At 39.2% G+C, this 24,513-nt stretch overlaps 4 protein-coding genes across 5 annotated transcripts; 2 read left to right on the top strand and 2 right to left on the bottom strand.

Annotated features, from left to right (window-relative positions):
- The first annotated feature begins 5,615 nt into the window (after nt 1–5,615).
- LOC131106227 (elastase-1-like) lies at nt 5,616–8,836 on the top strand. 2 transcript variants are annotated; one of them, XM_058055106.2, is made up of 8 exons: nt 5,616–5,740; nt 5,866–5,963; nt 6,031–6,131; nt 7,801–7,926; nt 8,044–8,180; nt 8,260–8,402; nt 8,501–8,650; nt 8,725–8,836. In XM_058055106.2, exons 1-8 carry the CDS (start codon nt 5,701–5,703, stop codon nt 8,734–8,736), a joined length of 807 nt encoding a protein of 268 aa, XP_057911089.2. In that variant the 5' UTR covers nt 5,616–5,700; the 3' UTR covers nt 8,737–8,836. The 2 variants fall into 2 exon arrangements, with proteins under 2 accessions (XP_057911089.2, XP_057911088.2); XM_058055105.2 differs by lacking the exon at nt 8,725–8,836 and having other exon boundaries at nt 8,501–8,674.
- Nucleotides 8,837–11,004: 2,168 nt separating this feature from the next.
- Nucleotides 11,005–15,081, top strand: LOC131106228 (elastase-1-like). The gene is made up of 8 exons (XM_058055108.2): nt 11,005–11,121; nt 11,209–11,312; nt 12,758–12,858; nt 13,088–13,213; nt 13,302–13,438; nt 14,331–14,473; nt 14,803–14,952; nt 15,028–15,081. Exons 1-8 carry the CDS (start codon nt 11,082–11,084, stop codon nt 15,037–15,039), a joined length of 813 nt encoding a protein of 270 aa, XP_057911091.2. The 5' UTR covers nt 11,005–11,081; the 3' UTR covers nt 15,040–15,081.
- Nucleotides 15,082–17,278: 2,197 nt separating this feature from the next.
- rdh5 (retinol dehydrogenase 5 (11-cis/9-cis)) lies at nt 17,279–20,992 on the bottom strand. The gene is made up of 5 exons (XM_058055104.2): nt 20,773–20,992; nt 19,723–20,045; nt 19,092–19,350; nt 17,942–18,105; nt 17,279–17,716 (listed from the first exon to the last, which is right to left on the bottom strand). The coding sequence occupies exons 1-5, from the start codon at nt 20,796–20,798 to the stop codon at nt 17,496–17,498; spliced, it is 993 nt and encodes a 330-aa protein (XP_057911087.2). The 5' UTR covers nt 20,799–20,992; the 3' UTR covers nt 17,279–17,495.
- A 1,652-nt stretch (nt 20,993–22,644) lies between these two features.
- Nucleotides 22,645–24,335, bottom strand: bloc1s1 (biogenesis of lysosomal organelles complex-1, subunit 1). Its single transcript, XM_058055066.2, has 4 exons — nt 24,152–24,335; nt 23,913–23,985; nt 23,352–23,484; nt 22,645–23,047 (listed from the first exon to the last, which is right to left on the bottom strand). The coding sequence occupies exons 1-4, from the start codon at nt 24,216–24,218 to the stop codon at nt 22,937–22,939; spliced, it is 384 nt and encodes a 127-aa protein (XP_057911049.1). The 5' UTR covers nt 24,219–24,335; the 3' UTR covers nt 22,645–22,936.
- Nucleotides 24,336–24,513: the final 178 nt, after the last annotated feature.

The raw sequence follows: 24,513 nt of genomic DNA, 5'->3' as shown, positions 1-24,513 counted from the left end.
TTAAGCTGTGCTGTGTGGCGACCATTTTGTCAGATTGTTCCCTGGTCCTTGACTGATTCTTACGCCTCCCAGCCTTGTGTTACTCCTTGTTCGGTGCTTTCAGGTGCACTCTTGTGTGGTGTTTTTTGGAGTAGCTTTGTCCCTGCTCGGGAGTAGTTCAGTTTTGCTTTTCTGCTCTTGTGGTGCCTGTTTGGCTTCCAGCAGTGCATTTTTGTTTTTGTGTAAATTTATCCCTGCTTGGTTATATCAGCAGTACTTTTTGTTCTTGTTATATTTTTCCTGTTATCCGTCTGTCTCACAACGTTTTGTGTTATTTTGTATTTTTCCTGTGGCTCGACCCAGTGATATCTGGTGTACTTTTTGTGTTTTTCTATTTTTAGTCCCCTGTGAGACACCTTTTGCTAAAACTTGCCTCTGCATTTTGGGATCCTATCCATTTGTAACACTGATGAATGAATGAATGAATGAATGAATGAATGCCATGTTGAAGGGCTATATGTAAAAGTCTGATCACCAAGATGGACGAGAAAGGGGGTGCATGTATATCTTACATCTTATACAGATAAAAGATAAAAACCTGGGCTGTCAAATATAACACTTTAACACTGGTAACAAATTCAATTGTGTTTATTATGCGCAACTTTGGTCAAATACATGTTTTTATGGTAAAATATATAACTTTTGTTTCAATATAAATAGTTTTCATGGCTAAATATATAATATTTTGCAGCAAAATGTAAGGGAAATGAAATGGGCTAGCTCCCAGTCTTTTTTTTTTTTTTTGCTATATGACAGCTTCTCTCTCGTCCCCAAGTTGCCAGGGAAACGTCATCGTGGACATGACTAGAATATGGCACCACCGCAGCCTTCTTTGCTGTTGTGTAAAAACCCCATTGACCACAAGCCAGCAGAATAGCACTGGCAGGAGGAACGTTGGAGAGCAAGCCAAGCAACAAGAAGTGAAAGCAGCAGCAGCAAAGATGGATGACCGCTACTCCACTCGAATCAATCAAACACTTGTAGCCGCAGCAGATCATCTTTCTGTACCTGGCAGTGAACAGCATCCCTCCATAACACACATCAGACCACTGCCTTTACAGGACATTTACAGGCCGGATATACAGTATAATGCATACCGCACTGTAGTGGGAGAAGTAGATGGAAACACAAGCCAAAAGAGAAACATGAGCTCAAAGGTGAAGTGGGACTGAAGCAGTCATGATCTTGGTGTCAGTGGGAGGACATATTGATTGTTTTCACTGTGGTTTAATTGCAATTAGAGGTTGCAAACAACACAGTGGATCAGTTTTTCTGCTGTCACCCAGCAGGACACACGGCAGCTTTGATGCATCCTTACACTTTAACTAGGCCAGAGGGAATAACGGGCCTAGATCGATACATAAAGTTTTGGTAAAATATGCAAGTTTTTTTTAGGCTAAATAAACTGGCTTGGTGGCAAACTATTCTTTAATGTTTAAATGAAAAATATTTAATACAAATGTAAAATTTTCATGACTACGGTGTATTTGAGGCTGACACAATTGTTTTGTTCCAAGATATAAAGTTTTCATAAGATAAAAACACTGAGGAAATACGTGCATTTCTGATTAACACTTGTTAACTGTTGATATTATTCATGGAAAAAACGTATTATTTATACTAGTTATTTATACTATTAGACAAACTATCAGACAAATTATCAGACTCAAGATTAATTTTACTTTTTTGACTTTTCTGATATTTTGGGGGACTATATCAGATGAAGTCAGAAAGGTGGACAAATATTTATTATAGATATTATTGACAGGTAGTATGAAAGCAATATCCTTATTATTTATATTAGTTATTTATACTATTAGACAAACTATCAGACAAATTATCAGACTCACGATTAATTTTACTTTTCTGACTTTTCTGATATTTTCGGGGACTATATCAGATGAAGTCAGAAAGGTGGACAAATATTTATTATAGATATTATTGACAGGTAGTATGAAAGCAATAACCTTATTATTTATACTATTAGACAAACTATCAGACAAATTATCAAACTCACGATTAATTTTACTTTTCTGACTTTTCTGATATTTTCGGGGACTATATCAGATGAAGTCAGAAAGTGGGACAGATATTTATTATAGGTATTACTAGCAGGTAGTATGAAAGCAATAGCTTCAAAATGGTTGTCAAAAAAGTTGTTCAATGTGTTTGTTAAAGCCGACCTTTTCTGCTTTTTCTGCTTTTCTGACCTATAAATGTAGTTAGAATGTTGTATTCTTGTATTAAACAATGCCAAGGTTTCAGATAATGAGGTTTGCGAATTTGAAAGTGAGCCCTGAAAGAGGTTTTGCATGGCTCAAAACACTCGGTTTCAGGAGGCGTGACAAAACTGACCCATTGTGATGTCACAGAGGAGCAGACGTCCTTGTATGGGTGTGGCTCTCAACTAGATAAGCTTTCTGTGTTTTCCTGTTTATGTTGCTCGCAATGGCTTGTAAGGGAACGCCATATTTGTTTACAATTCCTAAAGACGCCACCATCAGACACAAGTGGTTGGAACTCCTGATTCCCTACCAGCATAACAAAAGCGGCAAAATTGAAAAACGATGACTCCATAGGTCAAAGGAGTCAAAACGTGTGCGATGTTGTGCTGCCTGATGATCAGAGCTTCGTTGTCGGACATTAATCATTGACTGTGGTGGCATGAGAATGATCACTGCGGCAACATGAGTTAATCATTTTAGCAAGCAATGCATCTCTAAGAGTGGCACGGCCTTTCAATGGCGTCACACTGCTATGATCAAGAGTTCCTCATTTATGTTTTCACCTCTGCTTGCTTTGGTCTGAGCGACATTTTCATGGGAACCAAATGGAGCATTCATTAATGAGAGGAAGCTATATCAAGAGCAAACATCTTTAATTAACACATCCCCCAACACTTCCCGACTTTGATCCCACCATTGCATCCATGTATGTGAGTAGAAGCTGCCGTGACAGAGTGGTTACGCATTCTGAGGGTTCTGAGAAGGCAAGCATGAAACTATGTCCCCCTTCAATGAGAAAAGTAGCGCAGCATCAGGCTCGTTTGTCTCGGGCCCAGCTCCATTAACGCGCAGGCCGGATATCGCGTGAATGGCCTGATAAGGCAATAATCTCAAATCCATACACTTTTAATGACTTTCTGTCCAATTAAGACTTGTCTATTCAAGACACTCACATCAGGGACCTTTCCACTGATTGCAAACCTATTGTTGGGATTATCAGCACAACTTTAAAGAGGACTAAGGGAACATTTTAGTCTCTGCTTTGGACTGATGATCTGCTAATCCATCTCCCACTCAAAACAATGAGGGAAATCTTATATGAGTATATTCTCACACTGGAATGATAATATTTGGCTATTTCTCACCATAACCATGACAAAAGCTATGCTTTCAAGGTGTGTGTGTTCTGTAGCCTCAATGCAGTATGTGATTTTCAAGCCATCCCATCAGAAAAACAATATTTACTGATACATGAAATTAACTTCTTTTTTTCCTAATGCTTTGCTTAGAGTCTTATAAGCGGAGATGCAACAGGAATATTATGGTTTCCCATGCTTACCTCCTTATTTTTAAACATAAAGTCTGTTTTGCAGTGTGTTAAAACACACAATACATTTTGTATGGCTTAAAAGAGTGCTCAAGAAAGATATGGTAATGGTAATGGTTGTATTTCATTTGAACATGCATCAGATTACACTTGAATGCATCACATAATCAGTTCACAGTTCCACATGTCCAAAAGGAGTAGGAAGAAGCAAAGCTTATTAAATCCTACCCCTCCATCTGGTACTTTTACAATCAGTAACTGTTACATTTGTTCACTTCCTGCCTTCCATAATACAGTTTACTTTTACAATCATTAACTGTTTTATTTGTTCACTTCCTGCTTTCCAGATCATGTCAAAATAGAACTATATATCTACAAGAGAGAGTGAAGGTCAGACAAGATAGCTATGCTTCATGCCACTCTGTTTGGTTCCCTGACTCATATATTTACATTGAAACCTCCAAAAGTGTTCAACCAATCCATTCTGGAAAAATATGTAAGTCAAATAAATAAATAAGTCAAACAAAGTGAAGGTCAGCAAGCATCTTAAGAATTAACTAAAATGTTTTTTCCCCTTTGTTTTTTTTTGTGACATGACCACAGAAGGCTTACAGTAATAGCAAAAAGTGTAATTAACCACAAATGAAAACTTACAGAAACATAACTTTTGCGAGATACTGTAAAAGTATTTCATTGCTATGTCTTGGAAAATGTTGGCTAAAGGACTGGAGACCGTTGTCAATCAATCTCCTCTGTGCCTCCCTTTGCAATACAGAATGCATTCAGCTTGTCAAATTTACATAAATATTCAATTGGTAGCAGTGTAACTCTGAAGTGCTTTGTATTTGAAAGTTTTATCCCCAGCAACACCAACAATGTCGACAAAACATTCTGTACCATCAATGACACCTGCGGTGGGACCCAACAGGGAGAAAAAGAAAGAGGAGGATGAAAATACAACAACAGGAGCAATATGTTTTAACAAGGATACAAAAATGCTACAGTACAGTGGTATGGCGCCTGTACGACAAGAGACAGAATTAGCTGAGTGATATGAGTGGGGCACTTAATAATTATTGTATCCCACTTCATAGGTTAATCATTAAAATTCTAATTAAGATTTGTTTAAATGAGAGGGAAATGTGAGAACATTTTATTACCTGTCTGCGAAAAGGGTTTCAAGTGTATGATGAGCATTAAAAGCCTTATACTAATACTGATATACTATACTAAGCCATATACTAATTATAAAAAAATAATACTTCACGGATTTCACTTATTGCAGGTTATTTGGGAAGCTCGCCCCTGCGATAAATGAGGTAACATTGTAATTGGTAGGAAAGAAAAAGCTGACAGATTCACAATCCACTTTGGACTTGGTGTAAAATAGTGTTTTATAGCAAAATGTAGTGTTGTAATGGCGAAATATAGTGTGTACTGTGTACTGGTAAAATAGTGTTTCAATCCGACAATATTGTGTTTAATAATCAAAATGTAGTCTTGTATGTGGAACTGTAGTGTTTAAACATAATAGCATATTGGCAAAAGATTATACTCCAGTACCTCTATTGTCGGGGGTTCAATAATAAGCCTCCCTGGCCTTCATTTGTGCCTTTTTAAAATAAAAATCTACTATATCACTGCAATGGAGGCAAAAAAAAACAAGACATGACATTTACTGTGCAGAAAATGTCATTTCTGCACAGTAAATGTCATGTCTTTGTGAAACCTCTTAAATTAGAATTAAAATATTACCTTTTATTCACATCTCAAATATACTGTAAAGTATAGAATCAAAATTCTAATTAATCAATAAATCCAAATCATCATGTCTAAACACTTCTGAACCGAATGCATCATTTTAAAAACAGTTGTCTGGGACACTTATCAGTCAAATTCATAAAAATAGTGTTTTCAATGTGACTCATGTCTCGCGGTGATACGGTCTACGTGTCATTCCTTATTCTCTCTCTGAGGTGTGCGGTAATGGAGTGTGATAACACACTGTGGGAGAGTCAACAGGTGCATAACTGAAGGTTGAGCTGACGTATAAAAGCAGCAGTAAACACCTTTGCTCCTCTGCAGAAACGTCGGTGACACTTCGTAGACATGCTGAGGCTTTTGGTTTTGACAACTCTGGCAGCCCTGGGTAAGAGACCCCCCCCCCCCCCACACACACACACACACACTTGTTTTTATCCGAGTGAGCCTATAGGGAATGCTGCTATTATACTGCATCATGTTATGATTACGTTTATTGTGATTTCTAACCAGTGCTGGCCGAGCTGGAGCCCCAACCCAGGTATCTGGAGGACAGCCTGGAGAGGGTTGTAGGAGGCGAGGTGGCCCGCCCCAATTCCTGGCCTTGGCAGGTAATGTAATAAAACAAACTGTTGAAGAAATAAAATGATTGTATTTTAAAGTCTTGTTTCTTGTTAGATCTCGCTTCAGTACAAATCTGGCAGCAGGTTCCACCACACCTGTGGAGGAACCCTGATTGAGAGAGAGTGGGTCATGACAGCTGCTCACTGTGTGGACAGGTAACATTTAGGGTGTCCCGATCGGAAAATAGGCATTGAGTACTTTGTTTCCGAATTTATCGGAAATGAACATTAACTCCAAATCAGGACTCAAATATATATGAATATTTACTCTCATTACTTTTCATCAGCTCTATAGTTATGCAGTGGTACAGAGTGAGACCTCTTCACTTTATCACGCACAGAATCAGCAACTTTGCTGCAGTGTGCACTATTGGTTTAATGCCATCAAGAGAAGCTGGACGTGCGACTATGTCTGTGGTTGTGAAAAATGGAAACGAAGAAAAGAAGAAGCATTTAACATGACAAACCTGATACGACACCGCAAAAAAACGACACCCGGCACAATACAGTGTGTTTACCCAGGGAACTCAGCCGAAGTCGAGTCAGTCTATGTAGCACAAATGATATCAACGACGGACCTATAATTCGCCTTTGTAGAAAACACAGGATTTCTATGCTTATCGAGCACTTAGGACCCCGATATGGCATTCCCTCTATTTCACAGAGAAAGCGCTTCATATGAAAATATTGTTTACATGTTTATATGACTGCCGGGTGGTTTGTTTCTCCATTACATTCTCATTTAATATTACATTTCAATTGAATATTTACTGTTGCACTAAAGTCCAAAGAATTTAATTCATTCATTCATTTTCTACCGCTTATCCTCACAAGGGTTGCCGGGGGTGCTGGAGTCTATCCCAGCTGTCTTTGGGCGAGAGGCGGGGTACACCCTGGACTGGTGGCCAGCCAATCACAGGGCACATATAGACAAACAACCATTCACACTCACATTCATACCTATGGACAATTTGGAGTCGCTAATTAACCTAGCATGTTTTTGGAATGTGGGAGGAAACCGGAGTACTCCGAGATCATGCAAACTCCACACAGAGATGGCAGAGGGTGGAATTGAATCCTGGTCTCCTAGCTGTGAGGCCTGCACGCTAACCACTCATCCAGCATGAAAAAATGTAATTTCTCTTAATAGTCTATTGTCTTAATTTTGCAGTGCTTCTCCCCATTTAAGACAGTTCTTATTATGTTCAATAGTAACCTATCAACTTTGGATGGTCGTGTACACTCATTTTCAAACATTCTTTCCTTTTTATTTGTCTAATTCCACCGTACATTCATTCATACATCCATTTTGCATTAGGGAAGTCGTTTTCTATTATTTTCTATTATTTATTATTATATATTATTTTATTTTGGGAGGAAACTGGAGTACCCGGAGAAAACCCACGCATGTACAGGGAGAACATGTAAACTCCCCACAGAGATGGCCAAGGGTGGAATTGAACCCTGGTCTCCTAGCAGTGAGGTCTGCGTGTTAACCACTCGGTACCGTGCAGCCCGTCAAAATAATTAATTTTTTTAATTTAAAGATTTATTGATTACTTCTTACCAGCCTAGGGTGTACTCCGCATCTCGCCCATAGTCAGCTGGGATAGGCTTCAGCATACCCCTGCGACCCTAATGAGGATAAGCATAAATGGATGATTATTTCATTGTTCGAGCATCGACTGATACTCAACAACATAATATATGTTTAATATAATACATAATATGCCATACAACATAGTCATAAATGCTAGCCAGGCTTCACTCCGAAACATGTTGAAGCTGACTGATGGTTGTTTTATTCTGCTTTTCAACATGACAGCCGCAGGACCTGGCGTGTGGTTGTGGGTGAACACGACCTCAACAGCAGCAGCGGCAGAGAGCAGATCAAGAGTGTAAGCCAGGTTTACATTCACCCCGGATGGAATTCCAACAATGTGGCTGGCGGGTGAGGATTTTGTTATTATTAGTATCTCACAGAATACTAATATGCAAACCACAATATTTGGTACACCCTGTACTGAACTTCTTCTATGTAGTTCTGACCAAACGATGTGTAATGTAGGTACGACATCGCCCTGCTGCGTCTGTCTTCTGCGGTCACCATCAACATTTACGCCCAGCTGGGCTCTCTGCCTCCCTCGGGACAGATCCTGCCCCACAACAACCGCTGCTACATCACCGGATGGGGACGCACCTCCAGTAAATTGAGCCTCATTCGTATTTCACTTCCTTAAATAATTTTCTTTTGCTCATGTATATATTTTGGTTTTGTGTGCAGCCGGAGGCAGTCTGTCTCCTCAGCTGAAGCAGGCTTACCTTCCTCTTGTCGACCACAAGACCTGCACCAGCTCAGGCTGGTGGGGCAGCACCGTCAAAACCTCCATGGTGTGTGCCGGCGGTGCCTCCGAGTCTGGATGCAATGTGAGTAGCCCTGCGACATTCAAATCCACACCCAACCATAAAATGACTAGCAAAGTGAAAGAGAAAGTCAACTGTTGGATTTTGGTGTTGTACCTCAGGGTGACTCCGGTGGCCCTCTGACCTGCCGGGTGTATGGCAAGTACTACGTGCACGGTATCGCCAGCTTTGTGTCCGGCCTGGGATGCAATGCTCCCAGGAAGCCCACCGTCTTCACTCGGGTGTCTGCCTACATCGAATGGATGGACTCGGTCAGTGGCGTCCTGCAGCTATGATGTGTCACATCTTTGTATTCCTCACTCGTTTCATTTTCTCTTGTTTGCAGATCATGATGTAAACACACACGTTCAAGAGGCAGCACACGGAGCAGGCCATCATTTCTCGTGTCCTCTGGTCCGCTGTATTGCATTCTAACAAAATAAAGGTCATTCACGGAATTTTGACTGGTGACTTATTTCTTTAAATGCTTTTTCATAGAAGAAAAACACAAATAATAAAATTATTTAATTAAATTAATACATTTTTAAAGGGAAAGCCTAAACTCTTGCATCCTCTTTGCATCCTGCAAAACGTGCTTCAAAAAATGTCTCACCGGGTTGGCGCTTTGCAAAGTTTTAGATTGGTGAGGCATTTGGCGGCGAGTTTGTGGTGAGTTTGAGGGTCGCAATAGTCGCAATTATTTGTCAGGCAGCGGCTATAAATCACCCATCCCAAACTGCTGTAGTGTGGGAAAAATTTGGGGATGAGTAGGGATCACTCAGTAGGGATTTGGGAGCAGTCAGACACTATGCAGCAATTAGTAGTAGTAATTATTAAGACATGATAATACAGTTAATATATATGGCATACATGTATCGCTACATGTAAAGCCCACAATAGTTGAAATTTTGCACTTTGTTTGGCAGTCCTTCAAAAGGAGTAGCACTTTTTTTTATTTTGTCCGTCATCCACAATGTGAAAAATGAACACTTACTGTATTTCTTTCCCTTTTCTGTGCAAATTAACAATAGAAAACAAATAAGTGTGAGCTAGCTTATAATGCATGTCATTGGGACGTAGTATGAAGCCCTCTAAAAAAAATTCTAATATTTTATCGTTTGACATACATGCTGTGAGTATGCATTAAGTACACTGATGATAACGTGTAATACTTTCAGTATCTTGCTCTATTTTTTGATTATTTAAAATGTTACAAAAATTTCCTTCCTAGGCGCAATGATTTCACATACTACTCCCAACTAGTCCGTTATGTAAATGGTATTTTTTTAGGTTTATAATAGGTACTTCCCACGATGTACATTGTTAGCTATCTTATAATAACTTGTTTTCTCACACAAGAATACAAAGAAAAGGGGAAAAAATACGTGTTCATGTTTCACTTAAGGATTATGAATGATGGCAAAATTCCAGTTCAGTTCCCCTTTAAATACACCGCAGTTACTGTAAGACGAAAAAGTGAAACTTGTATGAAATAATCTGCAAAAATTAGCAGTAACGTGAACACAAGTTGATATATGATTGTAAATCATTACTGGAATTACAACAAGCAAGCAGTGTGGATTATGTAGGCACGATTTGTCTGCAACCTTAATCGCCGTTAGCATTACTCACTATCAACATTCATGATGGTACTGTGGCGACCCTAATTTTGCTTCATAACACACCTCATACATACAGGAGATACATGTTGACATTGTTGCAACGAGAAATGGTAATGGTAATGGTAATGGTAATGGTTTTATTTCATTTGACCATGCATCAGATTACAATTGAATGCATACCATAATCACTTCACAGTTCCACATGTCCAAAAGGAGTAGGAAGAAGCAAAGCTTATTAAATCCTACCCCTCCATTACATTTGTTCACTTCCTGTTTTCCTAATATCGTATTTTTATTTTTATTTTTATTTTTATTTTTATTTTTATTTTTATTTTTATTTTTATTTTTATTTTTATTTTTATTTTTATTTTTATTTTTATTTTTATTTTTATTTTTATTTTTATTTTATTTTTATTTTTATTTTTATTTTTATTGATGGCATTTTAAATGCACAGAGATAATGTGACAAGAGAGAGCCTGAGACCCATAGTTGTGTCATTCATCCACAAGCTACATGTTTGGAATGCTCTAGATCGGTGTAGACAGAATTTGAGGTAAACGGTGGTGAAATCAGACACTGACTGTTTCTCGGACACTTCGGGGTCTGCACATTTTGGAGTGGCCTTTTACTGTGACCAACCTCAGGCACAAGTGTGCACCCATCATGCTGTAAGGTAGATGAATCATGAATACTTTCCAACACAGATTTTAGACAGATTGTACCTTTTGTGTTCGATGGAAACAGTTTTAGCTCTTTGAGTTCCGCTCATAAAAATGGGAGCTAAAGTGTTTATATTTTTGGTGTTGGTTAAACGTCAATTTTCCGCTGAACAATGCTATTTTTATGCTGTGCCGTTTTTTTTATATGCTTCACTGAAAATGCTTTTAGTCACAGAGGTTCACTATTATGTCACAACAAGTGGAAAAATTGGATTGATTGCTCAGTCAGCTCTTCTATTAATGAATACCCACGTCCCACCTATATAGTGATAAGTGTGAGATACACACAGATGGCGTTTGGAGAGTGAATATAAGAGGAGAGGACTAAAAAGTGTGCATTGCTTTCCCGAAGACTGCAAACATGCTTAGGTTTCTGTTGCTGACCTCTCTTGCCGCCCTGGGTAAGATTTGTCTGCTTCTTCCTGCCCATCTTCATTTGAATACATGACGGCTGACTCTACCTTATGGTGTGCCTCTGCTGGGATTAGTGCTGGCTGAACTGGAGCCCCAGCCCAGGTTCTTGGAAGACGATGAAGCAGAGGAGAGAGTTGTTGGAGGCGAGGTGGCCAGCCCCAACTCTTGGCCCTGGCAGGTTAGGTACATTTTGTTATTGAAAGACAAAATATATAGAACAATATTGCTAACAGTTGTAGCCACCTATACCTGTGATGTGTGGGGTCCCATTGGGTTCCATTGCAAGGCCACTCGTTTGTGTGTTTGTTTATTTGGTCTGGTTTGGGTCCCATGCTACATTTTTAACATTCAAATCTTAAAAATTGGCACTTTCTTATACTATGTTTTTGTTGCAACAAAGTTTCCTTTAACAGCCGTAATTTTTTGGACACACGATTAACATGCGCACCTCCTGTTTTTGACGTTCGGCCCACACTGTAGTTTGATTGAAGCACAGCAACTCTATAGCCACAAGCTACAAATATTGATCAGAAATGGAGAAAGAAAAGAGTATTTAGATTGGTAAAGGTAGCTTCAAAGCCCTGGCAGATGGCTCTTGTAGCAAGACCAAAGTTATTTGTATCTACTGTTGCTGTGTTTGACTTATCACGGATTACATGATCTGCCAGAGACTGAGTGGCCCAACTAACCAGCACTCCATAAAGTAATTAAAATCTTACCTTTATGCAAATATGAGGTTAAAAAAAGGTGGAAAATATATCAAAATACGTCCATACATCCAAAACACAGCAGGCTCTGCATGGGGCAAAATAGACAGTTTGTTCAAGGACAGTCAAACAAAGTAGGACAAATCGCCGCTCGCATTAAACATTCAAAAACTGTGGGATTTCTGAATAATATTTACAATATTGTAATCAAATTATGAAATTACATCGAGTTAGCAATTTTGACTAAATGTTTATTATTTTCCTGCTCCAAGATAAAATGTGTTTTAAGGTATTTTCATATGAACATTTCATTAAGGAAAGGTGCATTGTGGCAAATGTTGAATAATAATCATTTCTGAATGTTCTACTCACCAACAGTTAGAATTTAAAACCAGCATCTTAAATAAACACATTTTATTTTGAGAGTTCTTACTTGTTCACATTTTGGATTTGCTGAACCTTTGTGGGCAAATTTAAGAGCTGATATTCTAATAATAAAGAAATGTAAAAATGTGGTTGTTATAGAAAATTGACTGTATATTATAATTATTTTAAATAATGGCCCATATTTCCCAAATTGATATCTCTTTAGATAAAATTTGATGTAGTCATTGTTGTAGTTGCACATCAAATTTTTTACCCAAAATATATTTCCCCTACTTATTATAGATAAAAACTTATTTCTATCTGTGATTAAATGTGTTTAATTCCGAGTTAACTGTGGACAAGTGTGATTAATCGTGATTGAATACCTTAATCGATTGACCTTAAAAGATTAACAGTGACAGAATACATAATAAAAACACTGACGTGTCACAAAAGAAAATCTCCCCTTGCTTATGTTCTGAATTATTTAGCATTCTGTAACAATTCATGTAAAGCACATTTTAACCCAGATTTACTGCTGTTCCGTTAGATCTCTCTTCAGTACAAATCTGGCAGCAGGTTCTACCACACCTGTGGAGGAACTCTCATCAAACGTGGATGGGTCATGACCGCCGCTCACTGTGTCGACCGGTGAGAGCATCATCATTATCAGCAGCAGCATCTTTAAATGCCGACCTATTATGTTTTATTTTTCGATTTTTCTGACCTATAAATGTTGTTAGAATATTGACAACATCATTGCTGTTTTAAAATGATTTTACATCAAAAGGCAAGGACATTTTAGTCCCTGGTTCCTGGGGTAAAAAGTGGTATTGGCCATTCAGACTATAAACTATCCATTTTTTTTACTTCTACACAGCTCCAGGACTTGGCGAGTGGTTCTGGGAGATCACAACATCAACAGCAATGAGGGCAGAGAGCAGTTCATGAGCGTGAGTCGTGTCCACCTGCACCCCAGGTGGAACCCAAGCAATGTTGCTGGAGGGTCAGTAGTCTGTTTTTGGAAGTCCCTTGAATGCACCATTCAAATGATCTCTTGTTTGTATGATAAACTAACAGTTGTGTTCCGTTAGGTGGGACATCGCTCTCCTGCGCCTGTCCTCTGATGCTTCCCTCAACAACTACGTCCAGCTGGGTGCCCTCCCCCCCTCTGGCCAGGTCCTTCCCCACAACAACCCCTGTTACATCACCGGATGGGGACGCACACAGAGTGAGTTAGCTTCTGTCTTTAAGTTCACTTAATTACGAGTAAATATTCTGCAGAAAACACTAATCTAATTCACCAAAAGTTGGTAGTCATTTACAAATGCATGTAAAATGTACAGCATACACATACCAAAGTTTAAAATAATTACTATTTTTTATGTCTTCATGAATCAGTTTTGTGTTTTGTTAGGTGGTACTTGAACATACCATAGTTGCACACATTTTACTTTATACTTTTTATACTTTATATTTTAAGGACATTTTAATGCATGCACGCCTTAGGCACACTCAGCTTAGTTCCAAATGTGAAAATTGTGACTAGTTCATCGTGATATATTTTTTATTGTCAATAATTCGTTATTTTGATGTAAAACAACCTTTTTGTATTGTATTATGTTGTCGTATAGTGTGAAGGCGAAAATTATGCTTGAAATGTATATTTTTCCAGTTTGTTTTTTTTGTTGGGAACTGAAATTTTCCTGAAACTTACCCGTGTTGTACTGCCGATTACTAAAGAATGGAAAAAGGTAGAAACAATCTTGTTTCTGATGAAAGACAATAGTCTAATCTTTCTTTTGGTAGGCTCCATGTTTTTATAGCCATAGAACACAATATTCTGTCTGCCTTCAAATATCACAATCAAAGTCAAAATCTTCTAAAATGACCGGTACGGAAGGAAAATGTCTGCAATTGAATGGCTTTACAGGTTTGTTAGTATTTATATTATATTAATAATATTAATAAAAATATATATTAATATTAATATATATAATATATAATGGTATATTATATTAATAATATAATATTAATAATTAATAATATTAATATTTACAGGTTTGTTAAAGTATTTTTGTTATATTTCCCACTAAATTCTGTATTCCCACTGTGTTCTCCAGCTGGCGGTCAGCTGTCTGCCCAGCTGAAGCAGGCCTACCTGCCCTCGGTGGACCACAAGACATGCACCAGCTACGGGTGGTGGGGAAGCACGGTGAAGGACTCCATGGTGTGTGCCGGCGGCGGCAGTGAATCTGGTTGCCAGGTGACTGAACAATTTTATTAATCGAGATGTGAAGTTTATCTTATCTGCAATGAAGACAGCAAGAGAGAAATTCAAAGTGTGGACAGAAAAGACTTGAGTGTCTTGAGTGAGCTGACCTCTTGCTGTCAAGGAAGTTATTTTTATAGGAGAATTGTGGGAATTGCTTGATCAGCAAGGGCACAAGTCATCTACAGTGTTCCTATCTTGTGCTTCAAAAGCACAGTGACTTGCACAGTCACGCTCCATCCGGGAATTGGTCTTTGTGAGTCTTTGTGACAAACTGCAAAGAAAAGACAAGTCATTATGAGTGGTTTTGTGTGATTCCGCAGGGTGACTCCGGCGGACCCCTGAACTGCAGCGTCAACGGCAAATGGGTTGTGCACGGTGTGACCAGCTTTGTGTCGTCATCTGGCTGCAACGCCTACAGGAAGCCCACCGTCTTCACTCGCGTCTCTGCTTACATCAGCTGGATGAACAGCGTCAGTATTCTAACAAAAAGCTCATCTACTTTATATATTGCATCATAATGATCAATTTGTCCTCTCTTTTCGCAGATCATGGGTTGAAAAGCATCAACAAAAGCCGTCAGAATAAAAAGTTCAACAATATCAATTTGCCTTTTTCCTCATTTGATGTAGTGATAGTCCACTTTGCTAGCTAGCATAGGCTAACCGACTATTAGAACATCTACGAATTAATTACCAGTATCGCCACGAACCATTAGCTAAGATGGTGTTGTGAAACCTTTCATGTGTAATTAAAGTAAAACAAGTGAATAATGTTACTTTTGTGGGAGTACATTTTGGCATCTCTTCAAACATGCTATTAGCAGGGGGTAGCATCCAAGATGGCTGCCATGTGTAGAGAACTAGTTGATGTAATGTATTTATATTTATATGTACAGCTCATAGTATTCATATTGGGTAATATCCTATAAACATGCATGTTCATGACTTGCTGAACTTACAGTCTTCTTTATTTACATGGATACTATAGTCATATTGATACTTGTATAAGTACCCTTGCTTTAGGTCATTATGACGTCATCTTATTAATTAACGCTTCTGTCCCTGTGATAGCAAGTGTACATACTTCCGGATTATTAACATTTATTTTGACAGGATAGGCAGGACGTCCTGTTTCCGATTGAACATCATGTTTTGTACGTACATTTATTTTGTACGACGGTGTATTAATTACTTCGTATATTTTGTTTTTCCCTCTCAATATCGCCCTAATATGTCACAAGTCGTGATTTTGGGGTTAGTTCCAGCTCGGGTGTTTGTTTGATTGGTGAACAGTGCCATCTAGCGGAGGCTAGGAAAACAGCCAACGCACTGACAAATTCAGACGTCATAATATTTAATTTTTTTTTTAAATCTCCCACCCAAAGGGCATACATTTAAGACGGACAAACAACATACTATCTATCTTTGCTAAGAAAAAAATAGACAAATTACAAAAATAAAATAAAATCCAATGTGTCCAACCAACCTTCTTGTCTCCTGTGGAGTATCTGGTGACAAAAAAAATCTGCCCTCTTTTTCTTTTTCTGACTGGAACTTGAGAAGGGAGTCACAAGAGGTCAACGCTACACAGCATCAATAATGCAGAAGTACAAATTTGTCAAAGACACTGACAGTTTGCCTCCACTCAACTCAATTCAAACCAGTGATAGATTATATGCGCCATGATTAATATTCTCATCAAGAATAAATATAACACCTGTGCAAGAGTGAAACTATGCATGACTGATTGCATTATTTGTTACAGTGTTATCAAATGGTGTAATTTAGCACTCAGAAACCTTTTATTTCAATCAATAAAACAGATTCTGTTACCAACGTGAGATTACACAGTGCATTTAAAGTGTTTAATATGTAACATAATCTTAATATTAGGTTGCTACAGCCACTTTATAACCTCAATGTCCTCAAACTTAAGTTGGAGTCAGTTGGCAGTGTTTCCTGAAAATTCATTTGGAACACCATGTACAAATAGATTTTGTTCATGCGCATAAACACATCATAAAGGGACCCCATTATGATGTTTATTATGACTTACCCCCCACTTTTCCCCATTGTATCACTTGTGTCCATTGTCCATGAGCATAACTCACCTCAACATACGTATTACAATGACATGCTCCACCCTTCATGGTATAAACGTATTCAACACTGCTGGTTTATTGAAAAAAAGTATTTATTTTGGTGTTTTTGACCATGTACATTGCTCAAGATGGAGAAGCATAAATACTATGGCAAAAAAAGGCACACCCTTTTTGCTAAATAAATCAAGAAAATACAATCTGATCAAACTTTTAAGACCGAAAAATTGCAAAAATGTACATTTTGCATTTTTGGATCTTAAGAGTGACTAGCGTGCAGGCCACACAGCTAGGAGACTCGGTTCAATTCCCCACTCTGGCATCTCTGTGTGCAGTTTGCATGTTCTCACCGTGTGTGGGTTTTCTCCGGGTACTCCGGTTTCCTCCCACATTCCAAAAACATGCTAGGTTAATTGGCGACTCCAAATTGTCCATAGGTATGAATGTGAGTGTGAATGGTTGTTTGTCTATATGTGCCCTGTGATTGGCTGTTATTAGCTTTTTATTGGCTTTTATTACATTTGTGGGAAATTTATTACATTTGCACGATTATTACATTCAAAGCTGCAGATTTGTATTACGTTTATGGTTTATTACGTTTGTGGGCAGTTATTATGTTTGCGGGTGTAACAAGAGGCTTAGATTTTTTTGACCTATGGCCTTAAACTTTCAATCAGCTGATGAACAGCCTATTTCAGTGTAATGGTTTGCAATAAATTACGCTTTCTTTCCTGTCTCACTCCCTTTACTGCTTTTTGCCAAATCTAAATTCTTGCAATTTTTCAACTTAAAAATTTGATCAGGACTGTACATTTTACAACAGAGATAATGCAACTTATAAATACATCAGTAATTAATATAAGTAACTTCAACTAATCATCTCCTCACAGCATCACCCTCATTGTGGGGAGTAAGTCACACACTCTTAGAAGGCCGGGGCAGAACCAGCCTGAGCCCAATGTCGACCACGCATGACGGCATGTACGAGAGCGGGATCCAGATGAGCTTGGCGTCCCAGCCGGCACTGTAGCGGGTGCGTGGGTACATGGAGGTCAGGGCGTGCTCCATACAGTTGGTCACCTTGGTGAGGTCGGCGTCGCAGATGGCGTTCATGATGAGTCGTTGGATTTTGATGTCTGCAACAGATGACCTTAAAATGTCATTGTTCCACGACACATGGATTTAATAGTATTACTAGTATTGTATAGCTGAGGGGTTTAGTTACATTGTACTGCTGTGTTAATTTCTCTAAGCTCAAGTAGGTTGTATTGTGCTGCTACTGCCATCTACTGGTCTGTTTCTGTCAGTGTTTAGCTTCAAGTACACAAACATACACTGGACACTTCATTTGGTACACTTACACTTATCAAGGTACTTGTCTCCATAACTGGCTTGTACTTCTGGGCTGAGCTGATTCCACAAGCGATGCAGTTCCCTCTCATTGGGCTCCAGACTAGTCACAGCGGTCTTGAAAAAGCCCGGTTCGATGATGCACACCTTCACGCCAAAGTAGTTGATGTCTCTCCTGTGGACAGACAGGATTTTTTCAATTAGTTCATTCATTCATTGTCTACCGCTTTTCCTCACAAGGGTCGCTGGAGCCTATCCCAGCTGTCTTTGGGCGAGAGGCGGGGTACACCCTGGACTGGTCACCAGCCAATCACAGTGCACATATAGACAAACAACCATTCACACTCATATTCATACCTATGGACAATTTGGAGTCGCCAATTAACCTAGCATGTTTTTGGAATGTGGGAGGAAACCGGAGTACCCGGAGAAAACCCACACATGCACGGGGAGAACATGCGAACTCCACACAGAGATGGCCGAGGGTGGAATTGAACCCTTGCCTCTTAGCTGTGAGGTCTACGCGCTAACCACTCGACCGCTGTGCAGCCCCTGTTGTTGTTGTTTTTTTTAAATATACAGTACTTCTACTGAATATCAGGAATTGATCGCTTGTCACTTGCTAGTAAAATTATCCTTCAACATCCTGGCACAAAAACCTCCTCATGCTGGTTAACCAGTCTGGTCACACACCACTGTGGGGTGGTCTTACACTCCTCAAAAAGGAGACGCTATGAGTTAAGTTGTGTTGGTCACTCTTGCACTACAGATGTTCGATTCCTGAATTACCTGTGCTCATGATTTGCTGGAGCCTATCCCAGCTGTCTTCGGGCGAGAGGCGGGGTACACCCTGGACTGGTCGCCAGCCAATCACAGGGCACATATAGACAAACAACCATTCACACTCACATTCATACCTTGCTTTTGGAATGTGGGAGGAAACCGGAGTACCCGGCGAAAAACCCACACATGCACTGGGAGAACATGCAAACTCCACACAGAGATGGCCGAGGGTGGAATTGAACCCGCATAAAGTAGAGTAGAGGAGTGCCAACAGTCCCAATATTGCATTTGAAACAACAAGGAACTATTGTTCTGAGCCCTGAGATCCTTTCAAATAGCTTTAATCCCCAGTCACACACAGAGCCCCCCCCCCCTCACCTGAGGCAGTCGGAAAAAGACTCCACGGCAAACTTGGAGATGCAGTAACCACCACCGTTGGCCGCCACCCTGCCCAGGACCGACGCCACGTTCACAACGCGCCCACGGGCCTTCTTGACCAAGGGCAGGAAGATCAACGTCATAGCGATTACGCCATGCATGTTGACCTTGAGCGTACCGTGGAAGTCCTCCACTTTCATCCATTCAGTGGGACCCATGGGTAACGAGCGGCCGGCATTGTTCACGAGACCCCAGAGTCCTAGTGAAAAGGACAAAATGTAGATTGCTCTAATCAACTGTACATTTGGGAGATATCATATGCGTGTATTTCATATTCAAGATTTGTGAAATGGAACCTTTTGTAAAGAGGCTTAATGAAAACAGCAACAGTATCGCTTCACAAAATGTCCCGTGTGGATACAAGTAAGAATTTATAGGCCTTGGTGGAGGTCTGTGAATTATATTTAATACAGAACAGCAATTCAACTTCAAAATTCATGTGTATTTATTATAATTAGTCTCATAATAGGAGTACTAACTGAATAAGCATAATTGGCAGATGCTAATTTTTGGGGCAATTAAAGTGGCCATGCAAATGTGACCAATCTGGGTCTCTAAATAATCACCTCACCTTTATCGCCGACCTCCTTCTTGGTCCACTCCATGGCTTTCTGGATGCTCTCCTGACTGGTCACATCCAGCAGGACAGTCTTCAAGTACGGTCCTGTCATCCTTTTCAGATCATCAGCTCCCTTTTCTGTGAGGCAACCGGCCAGCACGCAGAAACCTTTTTGGTCCAGCTTCCGACACAGCAGGTTACCGAAGCCCGAGTCGCAGCCGGTCACAAAGACATATTTATCAGCAAAGTCTTCGATCTCCAGGCTGTCTCTGTACAGCCAGACTACAATCCACAGTACTGTGAAGGTGGCACTGATATATAACCAAGCATTGTCCCTGCAGGAGGAGAGAGAGAGGATGTTTATACAAATATATTGAATATATGTATGGTGCACGGTGGAGGAGTGATTAGCATGTTCGGGAAGACCTGGGTTCGATTCTCCGTTTTCGGCCTCCTTCGGAAACCGGAGTACCCGGAGAAAACACACGCATGCACAGGGAGAACATGCAAATTCCACACAGAGATGGCAGAGGGTGGAATTGAACCCTGGTCTCCTAGCTGCACGCTAACCACTCGTCCGCCGTGCAGCCCTGCTGTTATTATACGGCAGAATAATGTAAATAGTGCATGTTCAATACAGGATTAAGAAGAGGAGGTAGGATTAAATAAGATCTGCTTCTTCCTACTCCTCTTCGGACATGTGGTATTGAGAATTGTAACATGAAGTATTCCAATGTAATATTCAGCGGTTTACTTAATAACTCCTCCATATGCTTTGCTTAAAAAAATACAAACACAAAACTACACACGGACGTTTATGACAAAGTCTTACCATAAACACACTATGTGGTTAATCCAAAAACACGTCTATAAGGTTTACAAGACATACTATTGGCATTGTTCAATCATTATGCTGTATTAAATGTGCACAAACCACATAAATACAGGCTTTTTTACCACAGCACCATCTTGTGGAGTTGGTAAAGTACTGCACCATTAGCTTCGAATGACTCAAAAATGACTCCTGCACATTTTCCCTTAATTGTGATGAAAATTTCTTACCCTAAAAGATCGTAAAGAAACTCCATGTTTCTTCCAGGCTATGAAATGGATTTGTGGCCACTCGGATGACCTTTGAGGAAAGGAGGGTACAAAAACTGCAATTAATCAATCAATTCATTATAGTCTGATTGATTCAGTGATATGTCATAGAGAACTACAAAAGTCTTCCAAGTTAGGATGTTGCTATTGGTTGTACATTTCAGCTTGGGCCTGATGAGAATTTTTTGCATAAGACTCTTATGAAAGACTGAAAGGCATTTCTGAGGGATGGAGAGACGGGAGGGGCTGCATTGTTTGCAAGTACAAATGTAATGCCTGTGACGAAGCAGCTTACTTTCCACTGGAAACCAATTACTTTGCAGCCTTATTATTCAGTGAAGAAAAAAAAGATGATTTTATAGGTTGTTGATATTATTTAATAAGAATGTAATAATTATTATATGTGAATATTATCCTGCATCATATTTGTCCACTTTAATTGGAATTCTCTCTAATGGTATATATATATTTGTAATAATTAAAACACAAGGAAAAACATTTAAATTGAGGAAAAAAATTGAGAATAAATTGGCAATAAATTGAGAATAAATTGAGGGAAAAAAAGACATTATTTATGATTCAACAGTGTGTAATTATTTTCAATCAAAGTGGCTAATATGGAAACAGTCCAACAAAAAGCATACAAGAGAGTGTATCATCAATCATTTGAAATGTTTCATCCTACCTTTTCTTTTCTAGAGAAATGAAGTGTTTTTCTTTGCGTTCCAACTCCGGTTATGCTTGTGTCCTAACTCACGGAGGCCAGTGAAAAAGAGGCTTTCACCCAAGCTGGTGCCGTTTTATCCCTTAAGACAAGTCCACAATTGGTAATCCCAAATCCATAAGCATTTGGCTTGTGCACATGTGCACGTTGAGGTAAAGTATGGCTAAAAGTGACAATGAGTGAGATTAGCCAAGTTCTGAATGTATTGCATTACTTTTACTTCAGGATCAGTAAAGTTTTCTTCATGTGAACAAACACAATAAGGCTTTTTATATAACATACTTACAGTAATCTCACTTGTTAATAAAGCTTTTTGTAAGATTAAAAACGAGCCTGATGTTAATATATTAATTTTGCCAACCTCATTCTTAAAAGTTGTGCTACTATTCTAGAATTATCTGCAGGAAATCACACTTAAAGCCACATTTGTATGTGTATTTTTGCATGAAGTAAAGTGCATACACGTGGTCTTCAGTGTATGATTTCTGTGTTAGAACATTTTATTATGAGGAAGAATACAGTGTGTGCCTGCTCAGCAACACTGAGGAAGGATAACATTTGTGCTTAATTATGTTTCCAAGTGCACCAAAAAAAGTAAAGTCATCACCATGGAAGAAAAAACTAACATCAATATCGTTCTTTTGTTCCATCATTAAATGCTGTCTGTCATAGATAGGTACTACGATGGTGGTGCTAGTATTAAAACATAAATATTATTAAATATTATTATCAGAGACTGTGGGTATGTGTATATTCACACACACAGCGGACTTATGATGGCCATTAATGTTACCTCCACTTTTTGGGCTAAATGACAAATCTCATTAAGTTCAACTCGTAATTGTGAAGAATATAGATTTTTGTACACTCCAATATTGGGAGCATATGCCAGCATATGCTGCTTTAAGGATAAAGATTGTAGAATTCTATAGGGGTCATGGATTCTGTGCAATGTTACAAGGAGATTTGGGAGAAGAGGACTTATCCTTCCACACTACACATTCCACAAATTACTGACCACTAAACTTTCAGCTTTTGACAATTATAAGAATCGTTTTTATGAAAAAAAAAATAGTTAAGTAAAGAGGACGGGATCATTGTTTGTGTATTTTCTTTTTTATTAAAAAAATAATCACAGCCCAAACGTTACAGTTGATATTGTATATTGACAACCCATTCATACTGACAAGCATAATTGCAGAATATTGCTTTAAAGCATGAAACAGACAAAATAGCTGCTTTTTCAGTAGTATTGTGTGAAAGGATGTCAAACCAAACAGTTGTGTCCATGCTACATTAAGTAGTGTACTATGTAGTACTACCTTTCTCTGTAGTCCCTTGGTGACTGTTGTATATACTTATGTGTCAGGCCAACCCTCCTTCAGACATTTACAGAAACATCTAAGAGGGTGCCGACTGAAGCTGGCCTTTGTGTACGTACTCCAGAGCTGTAGCGATGGTCCTCATGTCCATCTCAATACTTCGGGCCCAGTTCTCCACATCGCCAATTTCCTGTTGCAAAACAAGAGTCCAGTGCTACAGAGGATGTACCGATTCCCCCACTGTATGCTAGCCCGCACACACACGTATCATTCATGATTTGGCCTGTTTGCTTGTGCTATCACTTTCACTATCACACCCCAGATGTACCCATGAGAGTATTGTTGTTTATCATTAAGAACTGCCAATAGATAACTCCGCTAGCTACATTTGATGCCAGTATGTGCATGCAATTGTGCATCAAACTCAAGCGGGGCTCAAAGAACTTGCACTATCCAAACATGCTGGACTTTATGTGTGAAGTGCTTCGTCTTACTTTTAGGGCCTGATTGAAACCCTCCACCATGTTGATCCACTGTGCAGTTTGCTTGGAGAATTGACCGGCCTGCACTTGGAGTGTTTTCACCTCATGGTCGAGCTTGCGCTGATTTACGTAGGCCTGGGCAACTCTGAAAACAAGACATATTATTGTTTGTGCTGTAAATTCAATGGCGGTTCTAGCTATGGGACACATGTGCAATTGCGCAAGGCGCCATTTTCTTAGGGGGGAAAGAAAAAAAATCATTAATCATCATTTAATTGTGTTAAGTACTCATTTCTTCAAGTCAGGATGTGTGGCAGATGGACGCCCTCTACAGGTGGGATACCGCATCCCCCATGCTGCTCAAACATCAAATATCCATGTGACATGGATCAAACCAAACCAGAGGTTTCCATTCTATTTGTGTTGTAAAAATGTTTCGCTTGTTTTAATATATTATTATATTTTATATCTACTAATCATACAATGATTAGTAGATATAGAGGAGACATACACAAATCTTTGCTTGTTTCTGGTGTAACTAACACATTTGACACTGCATTTTTGAGGACATACCCAACATTGAGATGGTCCACCAGAGCTTCCGTGAGACAGGTGGCTGCGGAAATAGCTTCACGCCTGCGCCGCTCTATGAAAGCAACCAAATTTAATATTTGCTGTAACGTTATAAAGTGTATTTATGTATATCATCATGCATTTATTAATTTTACATTCAAGCTCCAAAATACTCCACTTTAGCTTTATGGTTTTAGCATCTGCTAGCATAACGGCCATGGGTACTTAGCTCTGCTCACCCTGCAGCTCCTTACGCTCGTTTTGCTTCGCCTGATGCTCCTTCAGCAAACGAGACAACATCTTCATTCGGCTGGCTGGCGTCGTACCTGTTTGAAAGCTTGCATATGCGAGATAAACATAGAGTAAACATACATAAGAAATGAGCACGGAATTCTACCAGCTGACAACCACTGTCATGAGACTCGGTGCGGGTACGTCATAATGGGCGTGTTCAGGTTGACACACAAATAAGTGTTTTTTTTTGCATTTTTTAAATAACAGCATAATTAAATATTACCACATGCGAATATTATGCTAATGTGGGAGATGTCGCATAATTTGTTTGTTTTTTGTTTTTATTTTTCCGCCCAGATGACAGAAT

The sequence above is a fragment of the Doryrhamphus excisus genome, linkage group LG18 (assembly GCF_037039965.1).
Source record: "Doryrhamphus excisus strain RoL-2023G ecotype Guam linkage group LG18, RoL_Dexc_Guam_v1.1, whole genome shotgun sequence".
Lineage (NCBI taxonomy): Eukaryota > Metazoa > Chordata > Actinopteri > Syngnathiformes > Syngnathidae > Doryrhamphus > Doryrhamphus excisus.
Note: the sequence above shows the minus strand (reverse complement) of the source record. Positions and strands in the feature narration are given on the sequence as shown.